Here is a 20,796-nt window from a genome sequence, read left to right as displayed (position 1 = left end):
GTCGACCCACAAGAAGACAGAACCTCGTCCCTGCAGAGCAGAGAACATGTTTCTTGTCTAACTCCATCATTAGGTGTTTGTTCTCTGTTCAGATGGTATAATCAGGCTTAATGCACATGATTGCTTAGTCTTGGGGGATCCGCTTAATTTCTGAGCAGAGCTGTCTGTCACAAGCTTTGATTGCATTCACAGCCCACGGCTGTTATTCGTCAAAGGCCATCAAATACTGGGTTTTGTTTAGACACGATACAGAGAATTAGAAATTATAGCACTGATTATGGCCAGCAACAATTATTTTTGACACTCGTTTTTATTAAACTTATTGCTTTTTAAAATTCTATTTGTGCATGCGGCTACGGCAAAATCGTTTTACACTACGCCAACCACGGTAAGGTTTACCGACGCTAAGTTGAATATCACCGTCATATTGGATAATTCGTTGTTGTAAATGCCTATCATATAGGGCGTTACTGTTCCACTGTAGTATTGTTTTGTGTTCACCGTGCCTGGTGGACTGTTTTCTGCTGTGTGTGGGGGGGGGTTGAAGGGGGCGCTGGAGTCTAGTGAGAAGCTGTTATTATGGAGGCCAGGAGTGTTATCAGGGATGTCTGTCTTCATTCTGTCTGTCTGCATTCTGTCTGTCTGCATTCTGTCTGTCTGCATTATGTCTGTCTGCATTCTGTCTATCTGCATTATGTTTGTCTGCATTATGTCTGTCTGCATTCTGTCTGTCTGCATTATGTCTGTCTGCATTCTGTCTGTCTGCATTCTGTCTGTCTGCATTCTGTCTGTCTGCATTCTGTCTGTCTGCATTCTGTCTGTCTGCATTCTGTCTGTCTCTTGTTCATCCACAGCAGGAGTGTTGGGTCTGTGTGGGAGGTTTTGGTTCGTAGCAGTTTGAGGAATGAACCAACGAGTGTAAATGTAGGCAGGCCGACATAACCTCCCCACAGCCTAGACACACACACACATGCACACACGCACACACACAGACACAAACACGGTGGTCTCTGAAGGTGTTGGCATGAGGTGGGTGTAGGCATTGATGGATGTAGAGACACACCCACGGAGGTGGGTGTAGGCATGGCGTACCTTCAGTGGCTTCGGGGAGGTAGGTGGTGGTGGAGGGGGTGGTGGTGGTGGTGGGTAAAGGGGTAGTGGTGAGGGCGTCTGGATCGGGGGAAAAACAAGTGACATGGCAGACAGGCATGATGATGAGTACACAGCATGGAAATCATAAAGAACAACAACACAACAACTTCTGAGACTGTGATGAGCCGTGGGATCTCTGGTATCAAACGCTCTGCTCATGTTTGGCTCAGATGAGTCCAACGTAGCTTTGCATTCTTTGCCATTTCTCTAATATGTGCTAATAAGTGTCAATAAGTGTGCTAATAAGTGTGTTCTGCATTACGAAGCCTCAGCACATATACATGCGTGTTTGTGCAGTGTCATGTTTAACGTCTGTGTAACGGCTGATTACTAGAAGGCTGGCTGTTTATGCTTGTGTGTGTGTGTGAGAGTGTGTGTGTGTGTGTGAGAGTGTGTGTGTGTGTGTAGGTGTGTGTGCGTGTAAGTGTGTGTGTGTGTGTGAGAGTGTGTGTGAGAGTGTGTGTGTGTGTGTGTGTGTAGGTGTGTGGAATGTGATCTCCCTTACTAACGCATTGTTACCAAGATATCATTAACGGCCCATCACGAATCCAAACAAAAACAAAAATTGATAAACAAAACAATGCCATGACAGGTGATGAAAAAATGCGTTGTCCATTTCCTGTCTGAGGGGCCCAAACATAAACAAACACAAACACACTTCACGATGCAAGGTGTTGAAGGAGGGGATGTGGTGTGTGTTGTTAAGCTAGAGGCGATTTTTCACCCTCCACTGCATTTTCCTTTTCACTTCATTAGTGGGTTTTTACCCCCCCCCCCCATCACTGTGGGGATTTCAAAAGTGACATTTTCTCCTTCAGCATTGTGGGCCTCATTGATAACAACCTGGAGGGAAGCAACTGACAATCGGAAAATAGCCCTGCTGTTCCTGTTGCCCAGGAGATGTCACCAAACAGTGGAGTGAGAACTGAGAGCAGGGAGAGAGTGATGTGTGTGTGTGTGTGTGTGTGTGTGTGTGTGTGTGTGTAAAAGAGAGCTTGTGAGGGGGATAAGGAGAGAGGAGTGAAAGGGAGGGAGGAGGAGAGGGAGAGAAAGAGAAAAAGAGAGATAGAGGAGGGAGAGACAAAGAGAGAGGACAATGCAGATAGTAACCAGAGCTGTCGACATATTCCTGTCAAAACCACACTAGGATGCTAATACTGTACCTGTGGTCAGAGAAAACAATGTCTACCAGTGTTTTTATATCACAGTACATCAGTACTGGGAAGCCAGAGATATTTCTTTACAGACTGGTGATGAGATATTGTGCGGCTTGTTGGGTAGGAGGGTTGCCACTGGCAGCGATAAAAATCAACATTTGTAGCAAGCTTTTTTTCTCCCAAGTACGACGTGTTACTAGTGTGTCAGCAGAGCCTGAATCCTGGGTGAAGAGGAAAGATCCGGATCCAACTAAAGTTATCTTGGCATATGAATCACATATTCAAGGGCCCCTCGTTTCTAAACACAAAAGCCTTTGGCTGTGTTGTGATGTTTCCATGGGCCTTCCCAGTCCGCTGGTCAAGCCCCCCCTGCAGAGGAGAGGGGGTATTCAGCCCCGTCTGTCTCCTCAAGGGGGGTGCTGGAGGACAGGACAGGACGGCGGGCGATGGGAGAGGATTTGTATGTTTGGCGTGTCCATAAAGCAGCTTTATGGATGGTAGGTTGTCACAGCTAAGTTGTTACCTGTCCTAAAGTCTGGGTGATTTACACGCCGTGTGTCGACAGGGTACAAGCTCTCACTGCTGGGGTTTTCGCGAACGTTGATTACCTTCGCCAGGGGTGAAGGGTACTAAGAGGAGGAACACTGGTTCCAATCCACGGGTCAGTCTGTTTGGTTTGAAAACTTTTGAAAGTCTGGCAATGGTCTAACCAAGTCTTGCAAGATGTCCTTTCAAAATGTTTTGTTGTGGCTGTAATTGGAAGTTTAGATGTTAAGGGGCCACTCTATATTCCAGACACGAATACCACGCTCCTAATTGAGGATCCCCCCCTTCTCATTTTCACATTTGAACACCTCGTTGAATAGAAAGTGTGCTATGTAACTCAGAAACCACAGAGCTGAGAGACAGACAGACACTCAGAGGACAGCCTTGTGGTTCAAATCTGTATTCAAACGCTCTCGGATGGAAGATATAAATGTTTCGCTCTCGACCGAGAACATAATCTAGTCTTGTAAACTCAGAAGTTGGGGAGTAAAGCTAGCGTGAGAGGCTGGGGAAGGAGGGAGAGAGTTGGAGGGAGGGAGGAAGCTGGAGAGAGGGAGGGAGGGACGGAGCTGGAGGGAGGGAGGGAGCTGGAGGGAGGGAGCTGGAGGGAGGGAGGGAGCTGGAGGGAGGGAGCTGGAGGGAGGGAGAGAGCTGGAGGGAGCTGGAGGGAGGGAGGGAGCTGGAGGGAGGGAGCTGGAGGGAGGGAGAGAGCTGGAGGGAGCTGGAGGGAGGGAGGGAGGGAGCTGGAGGGAGGGAGCTGGAGGGAGGGAGGGAGCTGGAGGGAGGGAGCTGGAGGGAGGGAGGGAGCTGGAGGGAGGGAGGGAGCTGGAGGGAGGGAGGGAGCTGGAGGGAGGGAGCTGGAGGGAGGGAGAGAGCTGGAGGGAGGGAGCTGGAGGGAGGGAGCTGGAGGGAGCTGGCAGGGAGTTGGCCAGCTAGCTGTGATGAGTTTCACACATGTTGGAGAGCAGACGAACCCTTCGCTACTTAATTGGTTTTATCCCGTAATAAACTGTGAGGACCCAGCAGATGTTTGGGATCATCGGTGTCAATAGCTCATTAAAAACTTGGCAGTGATAGAAAGTTCCATCCATGGTTTGGGTTCCTCAATCTACCACCCAACGAGCCGGGAGTTTACAGACGTTCGTCTGAAAAAGCAGGAAGGCAGGGCGCTTCCTCGCTGCGTCTGAGCTCGCTGGAGGTTATTGACTTTCAAACGTGAGTTTGTCTCCCTTCCGCGTCTCTCCTTCTCATTTTCTTGGGCCTCTGTGTGTGGTGGGCCCTGTTTTACCAAGTACACCCACACACACACACACCACTGTCTGCACGTAGGTGTTCCATGCCTGTGTGTGTGTGTGTGCAAGCAGAAGGGATGAGGTGTTAAATGTGATCGGTTAAATTGAATCCCTATGATCGTCGTAATATAACGTTTGATTTCTCTGGACTTCTTGTGCTCGACGTAGAATCCAAACAAGCGTGGATCTGAACGCCAGACTTCCTAAGCGACAGCTCAGGGGCTGGATCTAATTGGAGGGGTTGGGTATATGAAAACACACACATCGTTCAAACACGCAAGCCGACAGCGACAGGCGGAACGTCAATACAAGCCCGGAGACAGAAACAAAGGTAAGCCTGTTTATCAGACAATCCTTCCTTCCTTGTGCTTGCAAGAATAATTCCAGAGAGAGAAGCAGAGGCCGTGATGGTGGACTCAGATTTGCCATGATAAAAAAACTAAAGTACACATCTCCCCACTGCCAAAAAGAGGGGTAGGGGGGGTCGACTCCAATTAAAGCTAATGAACAACATGGCGGGGGGGGGGGGGGGCGTCTTCGCTCCCCCTCCTGTTGCAGGCCCAGCGATGGGACGACGCCTGCCATTTACTGTGGTTCAAAACCCCCCCCCCTCCCTCAAATCTGCCAGCTGCACGGCGCCACAAGCCAGACTGATGTGCTCTCGTTTCCCAATTAGACAGAGGAGAGGGGGGAGGGAAGGTGGGGGTAAAGCAACAGAGATCTCTACGGCAACGCTAATGACGACCGCCGGTCGCCAACACAAAGCACCTGCTGACCGCGACACGTCCCCCGCACGCAGACAAGGACGCCGTCGGAAACAAAAATTGCTACAAATGTTGACAGACAGACAGGACAGCCAGACAGGCAGGGCAGACAGACAGGACAGACAGGGCAGGCAGACAGACAGGCAGGACAGACAGGGCAGGCAGACAGGCAGACAGACAAACAAACAGACAGACAGACAGGCAGACAGGACAGACAGACAAGCAGGACAGACAGACAGACAGACAGGCAGACAGGACAGGCAGACAGACAGACAGACAGACAGACAGACAGACAGACAGACAGACAGACAGACAGACAAACAAACAGACAGGCAGACAGGACAGACAGACAGACAGACAGACAGACAGACAGGCAGGACAGACAGACAGACAGACAGACAGACAGACAGACAGGCAGGACAGGCAGACAGGACAGACAGACAGACAGGCAGGACAGACAGACAGGACAGACAGGGCTGGAGGACTGTGGGAACAGGGGCCACTTGCAGCTCCTTAGTCCAGCCCTCGCTGCTCGCTCACGACGACCTCGTTATTTAACCATCAACAGAGAGAGAGGCTCCACCACACCACCACCTGTGTGTTCTCAGCAGTACCCCAAACCCTGCTCCTGTTCCTGTGTGTGTGTTCTCAGCAGTACCCCAAACCCTGCTCCTGTTCCTGTGTGTGTTCTCAGCAGTACCCCAAACCCTGCTCCTGTTCCTGTGTGTGTGTTCTCAGCAGTACCCCAAACCCTGCTCCTGTTCCTGTGTGTGAGTTCTCAGCAGTACCCCAAACCCTGTTCCTGTTCCTGTGTGTTTGTCATTTTCACAAGCATGGTGCAGGGATGTCTAACCAGCTGTGGCTGCAGATCTAGGACAGGTTTCCTGGAGCTACTGTGGAGAGCTCCTGTCCCTCCGTGATGGGAGGAGGGGAGGGGGGGCGCTTCAGGCTGCAACAGGACACCACACCGCCCGGATAGTAAACATATGTCTAAGGGACAAACACAGCCCCCACACACACCTCACTTCTCAGAGCGAACGCTTCATTCAACCAGTGTGTGTGTACGCTGTGTTTTCATTTCCGGGTCGTCGAAGCTACGCGGGCATCCAATCATCGCACAGAGGTAACACCCCCCCCCCCCCCCCCCTACACCGCTGTGTCGTCACGTCGACCGTGTCGTCACGCCGATGAGGCCCGTCTTCTGGTGGAATCAACAAGGCATGCAGAGGGAACAGACGGGACAAGATATCAAGTCTGCCTCCTTAAAGACACGGCGTGGAGCGTGGAGGAGGTGTGTTACTGAGCGGCGGGAGAAGCTGCCGCGACAGGCCAGCCCAAACAAGCGCGCCGCAATAAGCGCAGAGACCGGTGAAGGAGTGAGGGAGGCCTCCGTTATTAGGTTAGCAGCCGGGTTGTAAACGGGTTAAAGCACTGTGTGGTAAATCTCCTACGACTGCAGGGTTGGAAGGCCCTGACGTTTCCTCATCCTGGCTGGGAGAGCGGGGAGAGCGGGGAGAGGCGAACCCCATCCGTCCTCTCTTAACCAGGTTAGTGTCAGCCGGCCTGGCTGCTCCCTCCATCACTTAGCCTCACAATACTCAGGAAACAAACGTATTAGGAGGCATGGAACCTGCCTTCTACAGCTGTTCTGCTGTCCACCGAGGGGGGTCCTCAGGACTCTTTTGTTCAGGCACAGCCCCGAGGTACTATATGTTGGCCCGTAATGGGTTTAGATGGGAAATTGTGGGTGGGCTCAATATAAATGATGGAGGAGGAGGAGAGGAGAATGAAATCTGGAGTACGTGGGTTTTCTTTTTCTTTAAGACTCCTCCAACCTGGAGGATATCTGAGCTGCTGGTCTGCTTGGTCAAATGATAATAACCTAAATGGATTTTCTATTGTAATTTCCTCCTGGTTTAACCACTGTACCTTCGCAGTGAGGTTCCCCCATCAGCAAAGATAACACTCCGAGTGAACACCGTTTACAGGGACGATCCAGGAGTCTGCTTTTATTACATGATCTCCGAGTACACAGGAGCAATATTACGAGCAGATGCTGTAGTACATCGAAATATACGAGTTAGGTTGGAAAGCTAAAAATCCCATTTGAAGCTGTAACTTTTGTCACTTGACAGTTCTTGTCATTTCATCTGCAGTACCTTTGTACGAGAAAGTGGCACACATTTTAAGAATGACACAGGCACTATTTATGAATGTGTGAGTGTGTGTGAGATGGTGTGTAGCTCTAACGGATGTTCCCGGATATGTCAAAGCTTCTGCGTTTGTAATAAGATGTCAGAGCGTTAATTTGAAGGAGAATAATTATAACAGTGCAGAACACGTAGATGTCACCACTGCCTGTCTTCGGAGCTGAAAGCCTGTGTGTGTGTGTGTGTGTGTGTGTGTGTGTGTGTGTGTAGGGAATAGGAGGGGGGGGGGGGGGGGTCTGCTAAAAGCTCATGCTTAGGTAAAGTGTGTGTTTCTTCGTCAGTGTGTGCCTCTCTGTGTGTGTGTGTGTCCCAGAGGTAAAAGACACTAGATTAGGCGTGGGCCGCTCTGGCCTGCTGTCCAGACTCGACGGCGGCATTAGCAAGTCTAATGTGGGACATGATTTGCTGCTGGATTACAGTTACAACAGAGAGCGTAGGGGAGCCTTCAAAGACATGGGGGGAGTACTGGAGGGAACTGTGCTCACGTGCTGAACATAACACATCTGTCACGCTGTGTGTAGAAGAAAGGAAGGAGGAGGAGGAGGAGGAGGAGGAGGAGGAGGAGGAGGAGAAGGAGGGGGAGGAGGAGGAGGAGGAGGGGGAGGAGGGGGAGGAGGAGGAGGAGGGGGAGGGAAAGGAGGAGGAGGAGGAGGAGGAGGAGGAGGAGGAGGAGGAGGGGGAGGAGGAGGAGGAGGAGGAGGAGGAGGAGGAGGAGGAGGAGGAGGAGGAGGGGGAGGAGGAGGGGGAGGGGGAGGGGGAGGGAAAGGAGGAGGAGGAGGAGGAGGGGGAGGAGGAGGAGGAGGAGGAGGGGGAGGGAGAAGGAGGAGGAGGGAGAAGAGGAGAAGGAGGGGGAGGGAAAGGAGGAGGAGGAGGACGGGGAGGGAAAGGAGGAGGAGGAGGAGGGGGGAGGGAGAAGGAGGAGGAGGGAGAAGAGGAGAAGGAGGGAGAGGAGGGAGAGGTAGAAGAAGAGGCTGATATTGAAGCATTCAATAGAACGCCTCTACAGAGTAAACTGTGGCTTTTGTCAATTTGTTCATTTGAATTCTGTGTAACCAAAGCCCTCAACACCTGCCATCTCTTAGTTCAAACTTAAGATCATCCCAAGAAATTATAAGTTGTTTTATTTTGATGTCATTGGAAAGTGTTTGAAGAAAAACAAGAATCTACGCCCTCGCAAAAACACATTGTCACTCCTTTAACCTGCCGTTCATTGGGCTGACATGAGCACCAGCGTTTCACCCTCCGCTGATAAATAACATCCACAAAGCAACGTCGGCGACCACAAGGCTTACAGTCCTTATTTTCATATGAAAGAGCCCCTCTCAGTACATTAAGGCCCCTCTGAATATGGCAACAAATAATTCTCCTACAAGCTTAGGCTCAGTAAGCGATATGAGCGAGGATAATTCCGGAGAGGAAAATGTCTAGATTAAACAGTAATGCCCTGCAGGGGAGGAAATGTCATTGAAATCAATGGTATCGAACCATGTCCAGATAACCCTGGGGGGGAAGGGGATTAGTGGGGAGAGAACTAGAGAGAGAGAGAGAGAGAACTAGAGAGAGAACTAGAGAGAGAACTAGAGAGAGAACTAGAGAGAGAGAGAGAGAGAACTAGAGAGAGAGAGAGAGAGAACTAGAGAGAGAACTAGAGAGAGAACTAGAGAGAGAGAGAGAGAGAGAGAGAACTAGAGAGAGAACTAGAGAGAGAACTAGAGAGAGAGAGAGAGAGAACTAGAGAGAGAACTAGAGAGAGAACTAGAGAGAGAGAGAGAGAGAACTAGAGAGAGAACTAGAGAGAGAACTAGAGAGAGAGAGAGAGAGAGAGAGAGAACTAGAGAGAGAACTAGAGAGAGAACTAGAGAGAGAGAGAGAGAGAACTAGAGAGAGAACTAGAGAGAGAACTAGAGAGAGAGAGAGAGAGAACTAGAGAGAGAACTAGAGAGAGAACTAGAGAGAGAGAGAGAGAGAACTAGAGAGAGAACTAGAGAGAGAACTAGAGAGAGAGAGAGAGAGAACTAGAGAGAGAACTAGAGAGAGAACTAGAGAGAGAGAGAGAGAGAACTAGAGAGAGAACTAGAGAGAGAACTAGAGAGAGAGAGAGGGAGAATAGGCACTGGAAGCAAAAAGGCAAATCCATTAAAAGGGAGATAGAAAAGAGGTGGGGGGGAGACCCCCGAAAAAGGGGAAACAGGGAGGGAAAGAGGGGGAGAGAGAGAGAGGGGGGAAGAGAGGGAGAGGGAGAGAGAGAGAGGGAGAGCAAGAGGAATAGAGAGAGAGAGGGGGAGAGAGAGAGAGAAGGGGGGGAGAGAGGGAGAGGGGGAAGGAGAGGGAGAGGGAGAGAGAGAGAGGGAGAGCAAGAGGAATAGAGAGAGAGAGGGGGAGAGAGAGAGAGAAGGGGGGGAGAGAGAGGGGGACAGAGAGAGAGAGAGAGAGAGAGAGAGAGAGAGAAAGAGAAAGGGGGAGAGGGAGGGGGGGAGAGAGAGAGGGGGAGAGAGAGACAGAAAGCGAGAGGGGGAGAGAGAGAGAGAGAGAGGGGGGGGGGGGGGGAGAGAGAGAGGGGGAGAGAGAGGGGGACAGAGAGAGAGGTGTACAGCAGGTACGTACCGTAGACATAGAGGACGTAGTCGTCGTAGGACTCTCCCACAGAGTTGGACGCCACACAGCGATAGGTGCCGTTGTAGGACTTGTTGAGGTTTTCAATGAACAGGTCTGTTCCCGTGATGACGGCGTGGGTGGGCACGTCATCCTCCACCTTGACCCAGGTCACCTTCTGGGGTCTGGGGGAGAGGACGGGAGGACAGGGGGGTCACACGTGGAGCCCAACGCTCTCTGCCACGTTCTGTCTCTCTGTGCTTCTGAAATGATGCTCAGGGATGGAAACCAAACCTTGGCGTATCTGTACGTGTATCTGTGTGTGTGTGAGTATCTGTGTGTGTGTGTGCGTGCTTCTTTTCACTGCCGCTGGCCCTCTGACCTTTCCTTCTCTAACAGCCTTTGTCTCGTCCTTCCCCGTAGATCCCGTGTCTGCGAGCGTGAGCTCTTAAGGAGCCACTGAGAGGAAGTGGAGGGAAAAAAGAAAATAAACCAAAACAAAGCGCCTCTTAACTCGGTTCTGCTCGCCTGGCTTTCAATGGCCGCGCTAGCGCCGACGCCGTTTCCCCCGGGCCAACGGCAGAGCTTCCCTTGTTGGGTTTGTGTGCTGGTGCTTTAACGTGTTTCCCCTCCGTTTGAAAAGACTTGGGGGAAAGAGGGCTGTAGCCACGCGGGGGGAAGGGAATGAAACAGAGGGTCGGGGGGGAAAAGCGATGAAGCCTTAAAAAACAAAAGAGCAGTTTGAGCTGGGTAACAGTTGATCTTCCGCCTTTGTGGAGGGGTGGAAAAAAAGACAAACAAAATAACAAAACCAACGGGGAGGTTGGAGAGGCCCACACAGGGACAAACATCTGAGTCCGATCTGAGGTTAAGCACACACGAGCACGCTCCCAAGATGGAGGGAGAGAAATGACCCAGAAAAAAAATGGTTACTTGAAGATGAGATGAGGGGAAAGCACACGAGAGGGAGAGAGAGAGAGAAACACAAAGAGACAGAGAGACAGGGAGATAAGGGGGAGGTGAGTGAGTGAGTGCGAGAGGGGGGGGGGGGGGAAGAGAAAGGGAGAGAGAGATAAGGGGGAGAGAGGAGAAGAAGGGGAGAGGAGGGAGGAGTGGATGGAATACAAATGTCCACACACTGCACCAGTGCCTCACTGTCTGCCAGTAATGACTACAGAACTCACACAAGCTCTAATGAAAATGACTTCCAATTCTCTGCTCACTGTATTGATTGTATTTTCATCTTTATTAAATGAATAAGGGTGAAAGCTTGTCTCCCTACTGAGTGTAGAAACAGGAGGAAAGGGAGAAAGGAGGGTTGTGTGAGAGGGATCTGTGAAGGGTTGATGTGTGTGTGAACACGTGAGGGTGCTTGGCAAGCTGGTGTGTGTGTAGTTTGTGGCGAGAAGGAATGTGTGTGTGTGTGAGGGTTCGGGGGGGGGGCGGTTTTTGAAGGTGCTGTTGGAGAATGGCAATTGAATACAGTGCTTTTCAAAAAGTACTTCTCTTTCAAACAGTTCACCTTTTTCAACCTTACGGTCATGTGTTAAATAGATTTGTCCTACCCGTCTACTCACAATGCTCCATTTGGAAGATTCTTTTTAACAAAAAATTATAATAATGGTATAATACTATTATAATAATTTCAAGAAAAGGGGTAGGGTAGTGCATAAATATCCCATTCACATTGTCAAGTATTAAAATCCATAACTACATCTACAATGAAATCAGAGTGTGCCCCTTCAGAGTGAGCCGACTCTTAGATCTTTCTTAGCTGTCTGTCTCTCCTCCAGTCAATCATTACTTTGCATTTCAACGCGTCTCCACAAGAATTCATCTGAATCCATTTCCGCTCCTAACTACTAAGTGAATGATTTAAAAGCGTGTGAATACTTCTGCAAGGCGCTAGGGTCTATCAGTGGGGAAAGGTTTTAAGTTTTTGTTCAAATAAAACATGCCTTATGAAGAGAAGACGCTTGAAAGTAAAATCACAGGGATTTTGTTCACTGGTAAAGTCCTAACCACCATCACGGTCGTCCCTATCTAAAGATCCAGGCCTGATCTTCCTACTTAGTGAGGTTTCACGCCACAGCATCAGCATTCCATAGCATCACCGAGCTGCACTCTGAACATGCTAATGACACGCTGCAGAAACGTGCCAAGACAAGTTCCCCCTTCGGTCGCAGGATGAAAAATAAATGTAAAAAGGAACTGTAGTTATAAATAGTCACCCACACACACACACACACACACACATGAGTGGACCTGTGACTGCGTGTGCATGTGCACACGTGAGGGACTGGGGTTCCTGGTTTTACTTTCTACGGTGGGTGGATAATTGCCTAAAACAGGTGTCTCAAAAGTGGAAAGTATGTGTGTGTTGTGTGTGTGAGAGTGTGTGTGTTGTGTGTGAATGTTAGTGTGGTGTGTGTGCATGTCTGTGTTGTGTGTGAGAGTGTCGTGCGTGTGTGTGGTGTGGGAGAGTGTGTGTGTGAGAGAGTCTTACTGTGGTTTTCCTTTGGCCTGGCATGTCAACTCCAGATTCTCTCCTTCCCTGGTGAGTCCTGTTGGAAACTCCACCACAATCTTCACCTCCGGCTTGTCTGTGGAGATAGAGAAGGACTGGGAATCAATCCAACTTCTGATATAAGGTTGTTTACGACAAAACAACAAATAATTGATGTTTGCCCACACACACAAACTCAAACTACAATCAAAACTGTTTTGGCTCAAGGCAGTATTCTTGTGCTCTTTAGTTAAGTTAAATTAACACAAAAATAAGAGTGTTTCTATGTGGTTATTTAAGTCCCAACCTGGTTTTGAATTCACCCCCCCTGGGTGGTATTGACAGACTTTTAAATCAAGTTGAACTTCTGATACCACAAGAAAATAAATATATCATAAATTTCATCGAGGACCTTGTCTACAACCTCAAAACTAGTCCAAAATCTTCTGATACTACATTAATCACAGAGGTGCTCCTTAGCTATGCAGCATTTGGAGGATTGAAGTTGTAAGTTAAATAAATATGAGAACAGTCGGAAGGTCAATCGGAGTAGAAGATTCATGTGAGGGGTAATTTCTTACCTACAGCTTGGGTGAGCTTCAAAATCACTTCCCATAAAACTTATAACACACTTCGGCTTAACGTTTGCACAGTTGACTGGAAGTCAGTAGTTAGATAGTTTACAAACTTAGGTTAAATTACCAAGTCAGCAATCATTTTACGCACACAAAAAGGTTCAAATGAAATTTTAACTGTCGAAACATACAAAAGAAAATGCAGCCAGAGCTGTTCGCTTCACCCACAGCGATCCAGCGCTCGCTAGAAGTGGATCACGCTACAATCCCTTCATCCAGTTAGCCACATTCCCAACAGGAGCAGGGAGTTTGTCAAGAATCCATCGCTCTGGTCAAGCACCAGCCCTGACCTTTACAGTATGTCAGCATCAACCTTTGGCTCATCCATTAAAATGACCGGACACCACAGGAAGTCTGGACAGAGCAGACAGGCTGAAGCGCTGGCGGTGTCCTGGCGTGATGGACAGCCTGGGAGAACAGCACTCCTCTCTGCCAGGCCCTGAAGGAAACGCTACACCAGCCAAGCCGGTGAGTGGATTTCTCACAGACGTTTACAACATTCGGCGTGAAATGAGCATGCTTGTGACATCTTGTCTTTGTCAGAGGGATTGTGGTGTGGTTTGTGGCCAGGTTTATTTTCTTAGAACTTCAGCATGATTTGACAGACCGGTCTCACGGTGGTGGGAATGTTAAAGGGGGCTCTAGAGAAATGTTTATTTGACGTTATTTTCGTTGTTTTAAGATGACACTGTTAAAGGGATTCTTTCGCAGGTTACCTGAGCTAAATTAACACATTTCCAGAATGAAATAAATAAAATAAACAGCAATCCTTGTTGCATTTATGCATATAAGTTCAAGGAAATATAAGAAAAACAAACTTTGCTGGCTAACAAGCCTCGTCTTGATGTGGATCCGTCTGTAAGACGCTTTATGTAAGGCAGCCATGAAGGCGTTCAGGTCGGTTAGGGAAACGTCCAAGCATAAAAGACCGTAAATCATTTTCGGGTCTTTGCCTTTGACGGTTCCGTCTAGCGAGTAAACACTAATAAGGCCCCCCCGTGCTCTCCTCGTCTGCCCCGGCTCACACACGGAGGATCCGCCGCACGCACAAGAAAGAGGAACCTCTGTGTTGTAGACCCTGCTAATGAGAGCACGGGGACGGAGAGAACAGAGGTGGAAGAAGGAGGACGAGAGAGAGAGAGAGAGAGAGAGTAAAGAGTGAGCTCCGGGTTATTTTCCTTTCATTAAGGAAAATAACAGTAAAGGCCTGGGCAACAGAGGTTGGGTTGATAGGGACCAAAGGGAAATGTACCACCCATTATGTAGCACCGCGTGTTATGCTAATACGATAGTTATCAACATTATGATACTCACTACTGCTTTTATTGCTCCTGTACAGAATGTTCGCAGCATTGAGCCTAGGCAGCAACGGCTACGGTAGTCAAGATAGCCTTGGTATTGGTCCTGGAACAGGGTGTTCAATAACATGATTAACTAGCCTGACCTTGCTAAATTCACTGGCGCGCCAGATTAAAAGACTTGTCCTTTAGTGTCCTTTAGAGCTCCTTTGAGAGATATTAATCTCTCCCCTTCGGTAGTACGGAACACCTGATGATGCATGATGATGCAAATACGGGAACTGTTCCAAAAACTAGCACATCAGAAGAACTACGTTAGGTAGCTCTCTCCCCCGACAGAGCCAACGTCGATGCTTAAGCTACAAAACTGGAACAATACTAAACACAAGATTCATCAAAGCTTTTTCAACCCTACAGCTTAACCTCGTCGCAGTCGGACAGGCACAAACAGTTTTGCCCGGCTGTTGGGCTTGGCTTCAACTGCAGAGCTCCACAACATCAGTGGTGCTCTTCTCCGGTCTTCTCATCCACGGTGTCAAGGACAACGGTGGTTAGCGTGTGTGTGTTGCATGTTGTGAGTGTTTTGTACATGTTGTGCTTTAGTGTGTGTGTGGCTTTTGATGAAAGCAACGGCTTCCGACAATTCAAAGCCCCTCCTCTCCTCGTATGGGAGGGAGGGAAAGGCATTTGGTACGAGAGACAGCCATTACCGTTATGATAACAGAATTATTAGCTTTATTATCTTGCCAAGTCTCGCCAGCCTTCCGACCAGGGACTGTTCATCAGGCCTCGGGGCAGCTGAACTCGTGCCCCTGAGGGAGAACCAGCAGAGCGCTGAGGTGGAACTGCTTGCCTTGCTTGCCCCATCAATATTACTGGCTTCTTTAATATCCCCGCAATGTTTTCTGTTGCGCAGGGAAGTCTCTTACACCAGCCCATGCGCTCAGCTATCAAACATCGATCCTTCACCTGGGCAGCAAGCCACAACGGGATCACTGTTGTTTTACCCGAGGCATAGAGTCTAGAAAGAGTCAGCTTGGATCTACTAAGATGTCTAAAGTTATGTCTGTATTAAGATGTTCGAACCTCTACGAATTTAGCTAAAACCAGTACAGGTTCTTCTAAGTGAATGGGGGAAATATCCTCCAGGAACAGAAATTGCTTTCTTTTCAAGCTAATGAATTTGTTTTGAAAGTGTTTTCTCTTCATGAGACGACGGTACTTACACTGCACCTCCAGGTACTTCTGGGCCTGGAAATCTTTCACGGCCGGATGATCCACGATACACACCACCGGAACCCCATCATCCTCCCTGGACACGGCGAAGGTCAGTCTGCTCGTCACGGTGAACATCTTATAGAAAGCGTTCTCTACTGTGGACTTGCCTGTGGGAGACAATTGCAAACATTCAGCTTTTCAGACCAGAAGTCTCCACATACGCAGGAAGAAAACGGCTCTGAGACATGTCTCTCTGAAGGACTCGAAGCAATCAACTGTTCTTCAACAAACATCCTTCAGAGATTGCCTTTTCTCCGTGGTTCAATATTTTGCGCCCACGTGCAAAAGGTTGGATAACGCTCCGTTTAAATCGTGAGAAAGAAAGGAACACACAGAAACATATTGGCGCAGCGTTGTTACCAAGGAATTACCGTGATTAGAGAGTAAACGCATTTGAACGCAGCCGCGTGTCTCTGAAGAAGGCGTTTCCGAGGTGACCTAGCATGGTGTTCCAACGCGGCGCCCTACAAATGGTCATCGAAGGTGAGTCGGCTAAAAAAAGGCCATAAACGTCTGCCGCGGTGGGCTTCGCTCCTTGCGACTCACTGATTGGCCGAGACACGAGGGGGCGGTTTGTTTGCGCTTCCTGGGCGGCGCCCATCCCTGGTTGTGGGTTCCCTGGCTCACCTAGTATCGGCAAGGCCAGACGAGAGGAACACTAACAACCTTTTTCCCCAATGATGACTTACGATCCCAAAACCCAACCCAGACCGCGGGCTGTGGCATAATGAAGGTGGTTATTCTTCACCACACTCACACAAATGAAGGGGGCGGAGGTACATTTGTAGTGGGGAGGGAGGGAGAGGGTGTTGTTATTGATTTCTTTTTTTTTCGTCTCTCCTTATTGTTCCATTTAATAACAATATTTTAGCAACATGGCATTTCATGTCAATAAAAGCAAATAGAACAGAACTGGACGGAGACGAAGGGTGCTCCATCGATGTGAGGTGGGCGGAGGGAGAGGGGGATGAGAAAGAAAGGGAAAGAAGGGAAGGAGAAACAGAGAGAGAGGGAGAGAGAGAGAGACAGAGAGAGAGAGAGCAGAGAGAGAGAAAGACAGAGAGAGAAAGAGAGCAGAGAGAGAGAAAGACAGAAAGAGACAGAAAGATAGCGAGCAGAGAGATAGAAAGACAGAGAGAGAGAGAGAGCAGAGAGAGAGACAGAGAGAGAAAGAAAGACAGACAGAGAGAGACAGACAGAGAGAGTGACAGAGAGAGAAAGACAGAGAGAGAGAGCAAGCAGAGAGAGAAAGACAGAGAGAGAGACAGAGAGAGAAAGACAGAGAGAGAGAGAGAGAAAGACAGGGAGAGAGAGAGAGAGACAGAGAGAGAGAGAGAGCAGAGAGAGACAGAGAGAGAGACAGAGAGAGAAAGACACAGAGAGAGAGAGAGCAGAGAGAGAGCAGAGAGAGAGGTGGCCCACACAGAGCAGCAGGGGTGTGCTCTTAGGACTGCTGAAAGGCTGGGTGAGATGAGATGATGGAAGCTCCCATCACTCTCCCAGCAGTGAGCTAACTGGAGTTCCTCAGGTGTCTAACCCCCCCCCCCCCTCCCCCCGCGCGCCTAACCCTGGTGCTTCTCACACTTCAACTCTGCCAGCGTGGTGACAGGGAGACAGAGAGAGAGAGAGACAGAGAGACACAGAGAGAGAGAGAGAGAGAGAGAGAGAGAGAGAGAGACAGAGAGAGAGAGACAGAGAGAGAGAGAGAGAGAGAGAGAGAGAGAGAGAGAGAGAGAGAGAGACACAGAGAGAGAGAGAGAGAGAGAGAGACACACAGAGAGAGAGACACAGAGAGAGAGAGAGAGAGAGAGAGAGACACACAGAGAGAGAGAGAGAGACACAGAGAGAGAGAGACACAGAGAGAGAGAGAGAGAGAGAGACACACAGAGAGAGAGACACAGAGAGAGAGATCACCAGCGTGGTGACAGCTGTCGCCCAGTAAGATGTTGAGATGTGGCTTTTGTGATAAACAGGTGTGTGTCTGTTTGACAAGCTGAGAGCCAAGCACAGGAAAGGGATTTTTCATCATCTGTAAAAGGAAACATCTGTGGAAAATGCAAATAAAAGGTTCAGAGAAGGAAAACTAAAGAGATGGTATGAATTCTTATTTGACATATGCAAAATAACATATTTTAAAAACCTGACGGGAGTTTGTGGGAAAAAAAAACACACAAAATAAAGAAGATTCCTACGACCACCAAACCTCTACAAACCCTCTAACAAGGATTTCCCTGCACACAACTTTGACAGCTGTCCGTTGTTCAAACTAAGACTAGCGTGGTGAGACAACCACTTCACTACTTGAAGTCTGTGGAGAATAACTCACAATGATGTGAACTAAACTGGGAAAAAAAAAATTAAAACATAATTTAGTATCTTCCAAACTAGCTGTGTGGTTAATGTGATGCTCAAGTGTTAATGGATTTCTGACTCTTTCTCCAGGTGATGTACACCTGATCAGAAGGTGAAACAACTCAGTTTTACTCCACTATCTTACTTTCTGGAGAAAGTCTATGCAAACCCATATACTGTACAAATGATATTAGGATTTTTCCAACCATGACATTCTTCTTCAGATTAAGTCGGCCATTTAAATGTAGCTCAGTATAATGTAGTCGTTTTGGAGTGGTAACTATTCCAGTCTACTGTAATTACGTTAACGACAAGTTAATTGCCTCTCTCGTAGTCCAAATGTGACTCCAAATTTCAAGTTCAAAAGAAACTATAAGAAGCTGTCGATGGCAGCACTTAGTCCTCCTCCCCTGTCCTCAACCATTTACTCTCTGTCTCTCTCTCTCCTCCCCACCCCTCTCCTCCCCACCTCTCTCTCTCTCCTATCTCTTCTCTCTCTCATCCTCACCTCTCCTATCTCTCCTCTCTCATCTCTCCCCCTTCCCCTCTCTCTCCTCCTCCTCTCTCTCTCATTCCCACCTCTCTCTCTCATTCCCACCTCTCTCTCTCTCATTCCCACCTCTCTTCCCTTTCTCCTCCTCCCCTCCGCCTCCTCTCCACTCTCGATTTCAAACCCTTAATTGTCATTCTCTCCCCTCTTGCTCTCCTTTTGCTCTCAGTGAACGAGATCAAGAGTGGACACAAGGCTTCAGTCTCAGACATTATCCCTTTGACTGCCATCCTGCCTGCCTGTAAAACAAAAGAAAAGTTCTTTATTTTAATTCGTCATCCCATGCCGTCAGGCTCTGCTGCAGGGCAGGATAATTGAAATCACCCCAGAGTTTTCTTTCGAGACTTTGGGCTAATGACAGTTCTTGCCCTTGCCGGTCATATGAGCCAATCACCCTGCTGTCTGTGTGTCTCAGCTCACAGGAGGAGAGGGGATTCACCAGCACTCACGCACACGCCGGCCTTTCAGCCTTTACCATTTCATTCCTAGCTTTAACGGCAGGAAATATTATATCAGAGGATGAAATATTAAGCAGAGGACCGGACTAGTAATATGAAGGCGAGAGAGAGAGACCATAGAGAGAAGGAGAGATAGAGATAGCATGAGAAGGAACTCAGATACAGAGAGCGAGAGAGGAGAGAGAGAGACCATAGAGAGAGGGAGAGATAGAGATAGCATGAGAAGGAGCTCAGATACAGAGAGCGAGAGAGGAGAGAGAGAGCCGCAAACTCAGAGAGAAGAGATGGAATGATGAGTGTGACTCTGACTGGGTGTATATCTGTGCCCAGATCGGGTGTAAACCTTTAAAGGGTATTTTCAAAGCCTGATTTTTCCTAAAGGAAGCCAGGTGAAATGATGAGGACATCTAATTAGAAGTAGATCTGAGAGGCAAGAACCCAGAAGCAGCTTTTATTTGGCACCAGCGAGTTTCCAAGACTGTTCTAGTAGAAGAGGTTGGAACTTGTCCTCTCGTTTCCTCAGTTCCTCTCTCAGTTCGAACGCCTCCACGTTCTGTCAGTCAAGCTACAGCTCACCAATGCCATTCATTACATTAGTATGGCAATTGAAAGACTCTACATGGACGTTGAACATGATTCAAGATTCAATACTGCTTTCAACCAGAAATAAAACACCAACTTATGAAGTGAGAAACTGAGAGGACATCGCTTCTAAAGCTCAATAAATCAGGTGTGGGTTACGTGTGTTTTTATACGTGAGTGAGCACAAGGGGATTCCGTACATGTATAGATACATCCACAAAAACTCTTTCTGAGGTTAAATTCCAAACCCAATCTGTCTCCACACCAACTAAAGCTATGTCCCAGTGGTCGACAAGACTCGTATCCTAGCTTCTTACAGTGCTTCTGAAAAAACATGAACTATTCATCACCCACACTTCCTGAAAAACAACAGAACCGTTCCTGACCTAAGCTCGCCATGCTGCTGAGCATGCATCAGCTGCATGGGTTCTGGCTCCAAACACAGTCTTCCCAGGCTGGTGGTCTTCCACAGCTGAGGTAGCCAGAAGATGAAAGCCTCTTTCGGGGTGTAAAGTCCAGAGGGTGAGGCTGGCGGGGGGGTTTTAGGGGAGGGTGAGGCCGACTGGGAGAGGCTGGAGACAGTGTGTGGGGGTGGGTAGGCATGGGAGAGGGAGGGGGGGGGGAGGTGGCCTTAATGGCTGTGCTCCTTTGAAGGCGGTATGAAAGCTGTCACGATGCCAAGAGGCGACGACCGGGCACCAGGCCTCCCCGTCACTTTAATGGAATCAATCCAGAACCACGGGAGTGACCCAATTAGAACGAGGTGCCACTGATGTGGGGCTAATTAAGAAGGAGCGCGGCGCTGAGGGAAAGGAAGAGGAGGGAGAGAGAGAGAGACTCCAGGAGAACAGAGGAGAAAGGAGAGAGAGAGGGAGGGAGGGAGAAAGTGAGAGAGAGAGAGAGAGGGGGGCTCCTGGAGAACAGAGGAGAAAGAAGAGAGAGAGGGAGGGAGGGAGAAAGTGTGAGAGAGAGAGGGACTCCAGGAGAACAGAGGAGGAAAGAGAAAGAGGGAGGGAGAAAGTGAGCGAGAGAGAGAGACAGAGAGGGACTCCAGGAGAACAGAGGAGAAAGTGAGAGAGAGAGAGAGAGATAGAGAGAGAGAGAGAGAGAGAGAGAGAGAGAGGGAGAGTGAGGGAGAGAGAGAGTGAGGGAGAGAGAGAGTGAGGGAGAGGGAGAGAGATCTATTTACTTATTTATGGATATATTTCTACCGATTATTTGGCAACATTATACCAACTTTAATAATAACATGGATACAAGTTGTACACCTGTGTGGTGTAATTACACATATGTATATGTTTAACTACCGTGTGTGTCTCTCTATATGTGAGTGTATGAATATATATAAGTATATATAAGGCCATGATTTATATTGATGAATATTTCTGTAATTCTACAGTTGCTTTGGCAATATGAACAATTGT

At 48.7% G+C, this 20,796-nt stretch overlaps 1 protein-coding gene across 1 annotated transcript in view; it reads right to left on the bottom strand.

The window, feature by feature from the left end:
• cadm1a (cell adhesion molecule 1a) overlaps positions 1-15,563 on the bottom strand; it is a 37,893-nt gene extending 22,330 nt beyond the window's left edge. Inside the window, exons 1-4 of the mRNA XM_047043320.1 lie at positions 15,379-15,563; positions 12,220-12,316; positions 9,726-9,898; positions 1,093-1,170 (exon numbers count right to left, since the gene is read on the bottom strand). Of these exons, the coding sequence (XP_046899276.1) occupies positions 1,093-1,170; positions 9,726-9,898; positions 12,220-12,316; positions 15,379-15,505 (475 nt within the window). The 5' untranslated portion in view covers positions 15,506-15,563. The remainder of the gene's footprint in view (positions 1-1,092; positions 1,171-9,725; positions 9,899-12,219; positions 12,317-15,378) is intronic.
• Between the last annotated feature and the right edge of the window lie 5,233 nt (positions 15,564-20,796).

The sequence above is a fragment of the Hypomesus transpacificus genome, chromosome 20 (genome assembly GCF_021917145.1).
Source record: "Hypomesus transpacificus isolate Combined female chromosome 20, fHypTra1, whole genome shotgun sequence".
In the NCBI taxonomy this organism is placed as follows: Eukaryota; Metazoa; Chordata; class Actinopteri; order Osmeriformes; family Osmeridae; genus Hypomesus; species Hypomesus transpacificus.
Note: the sequence above shows the minus strand (reverse complement) of the source record. Positions and strands in the feature narration are given on the sequence as shown.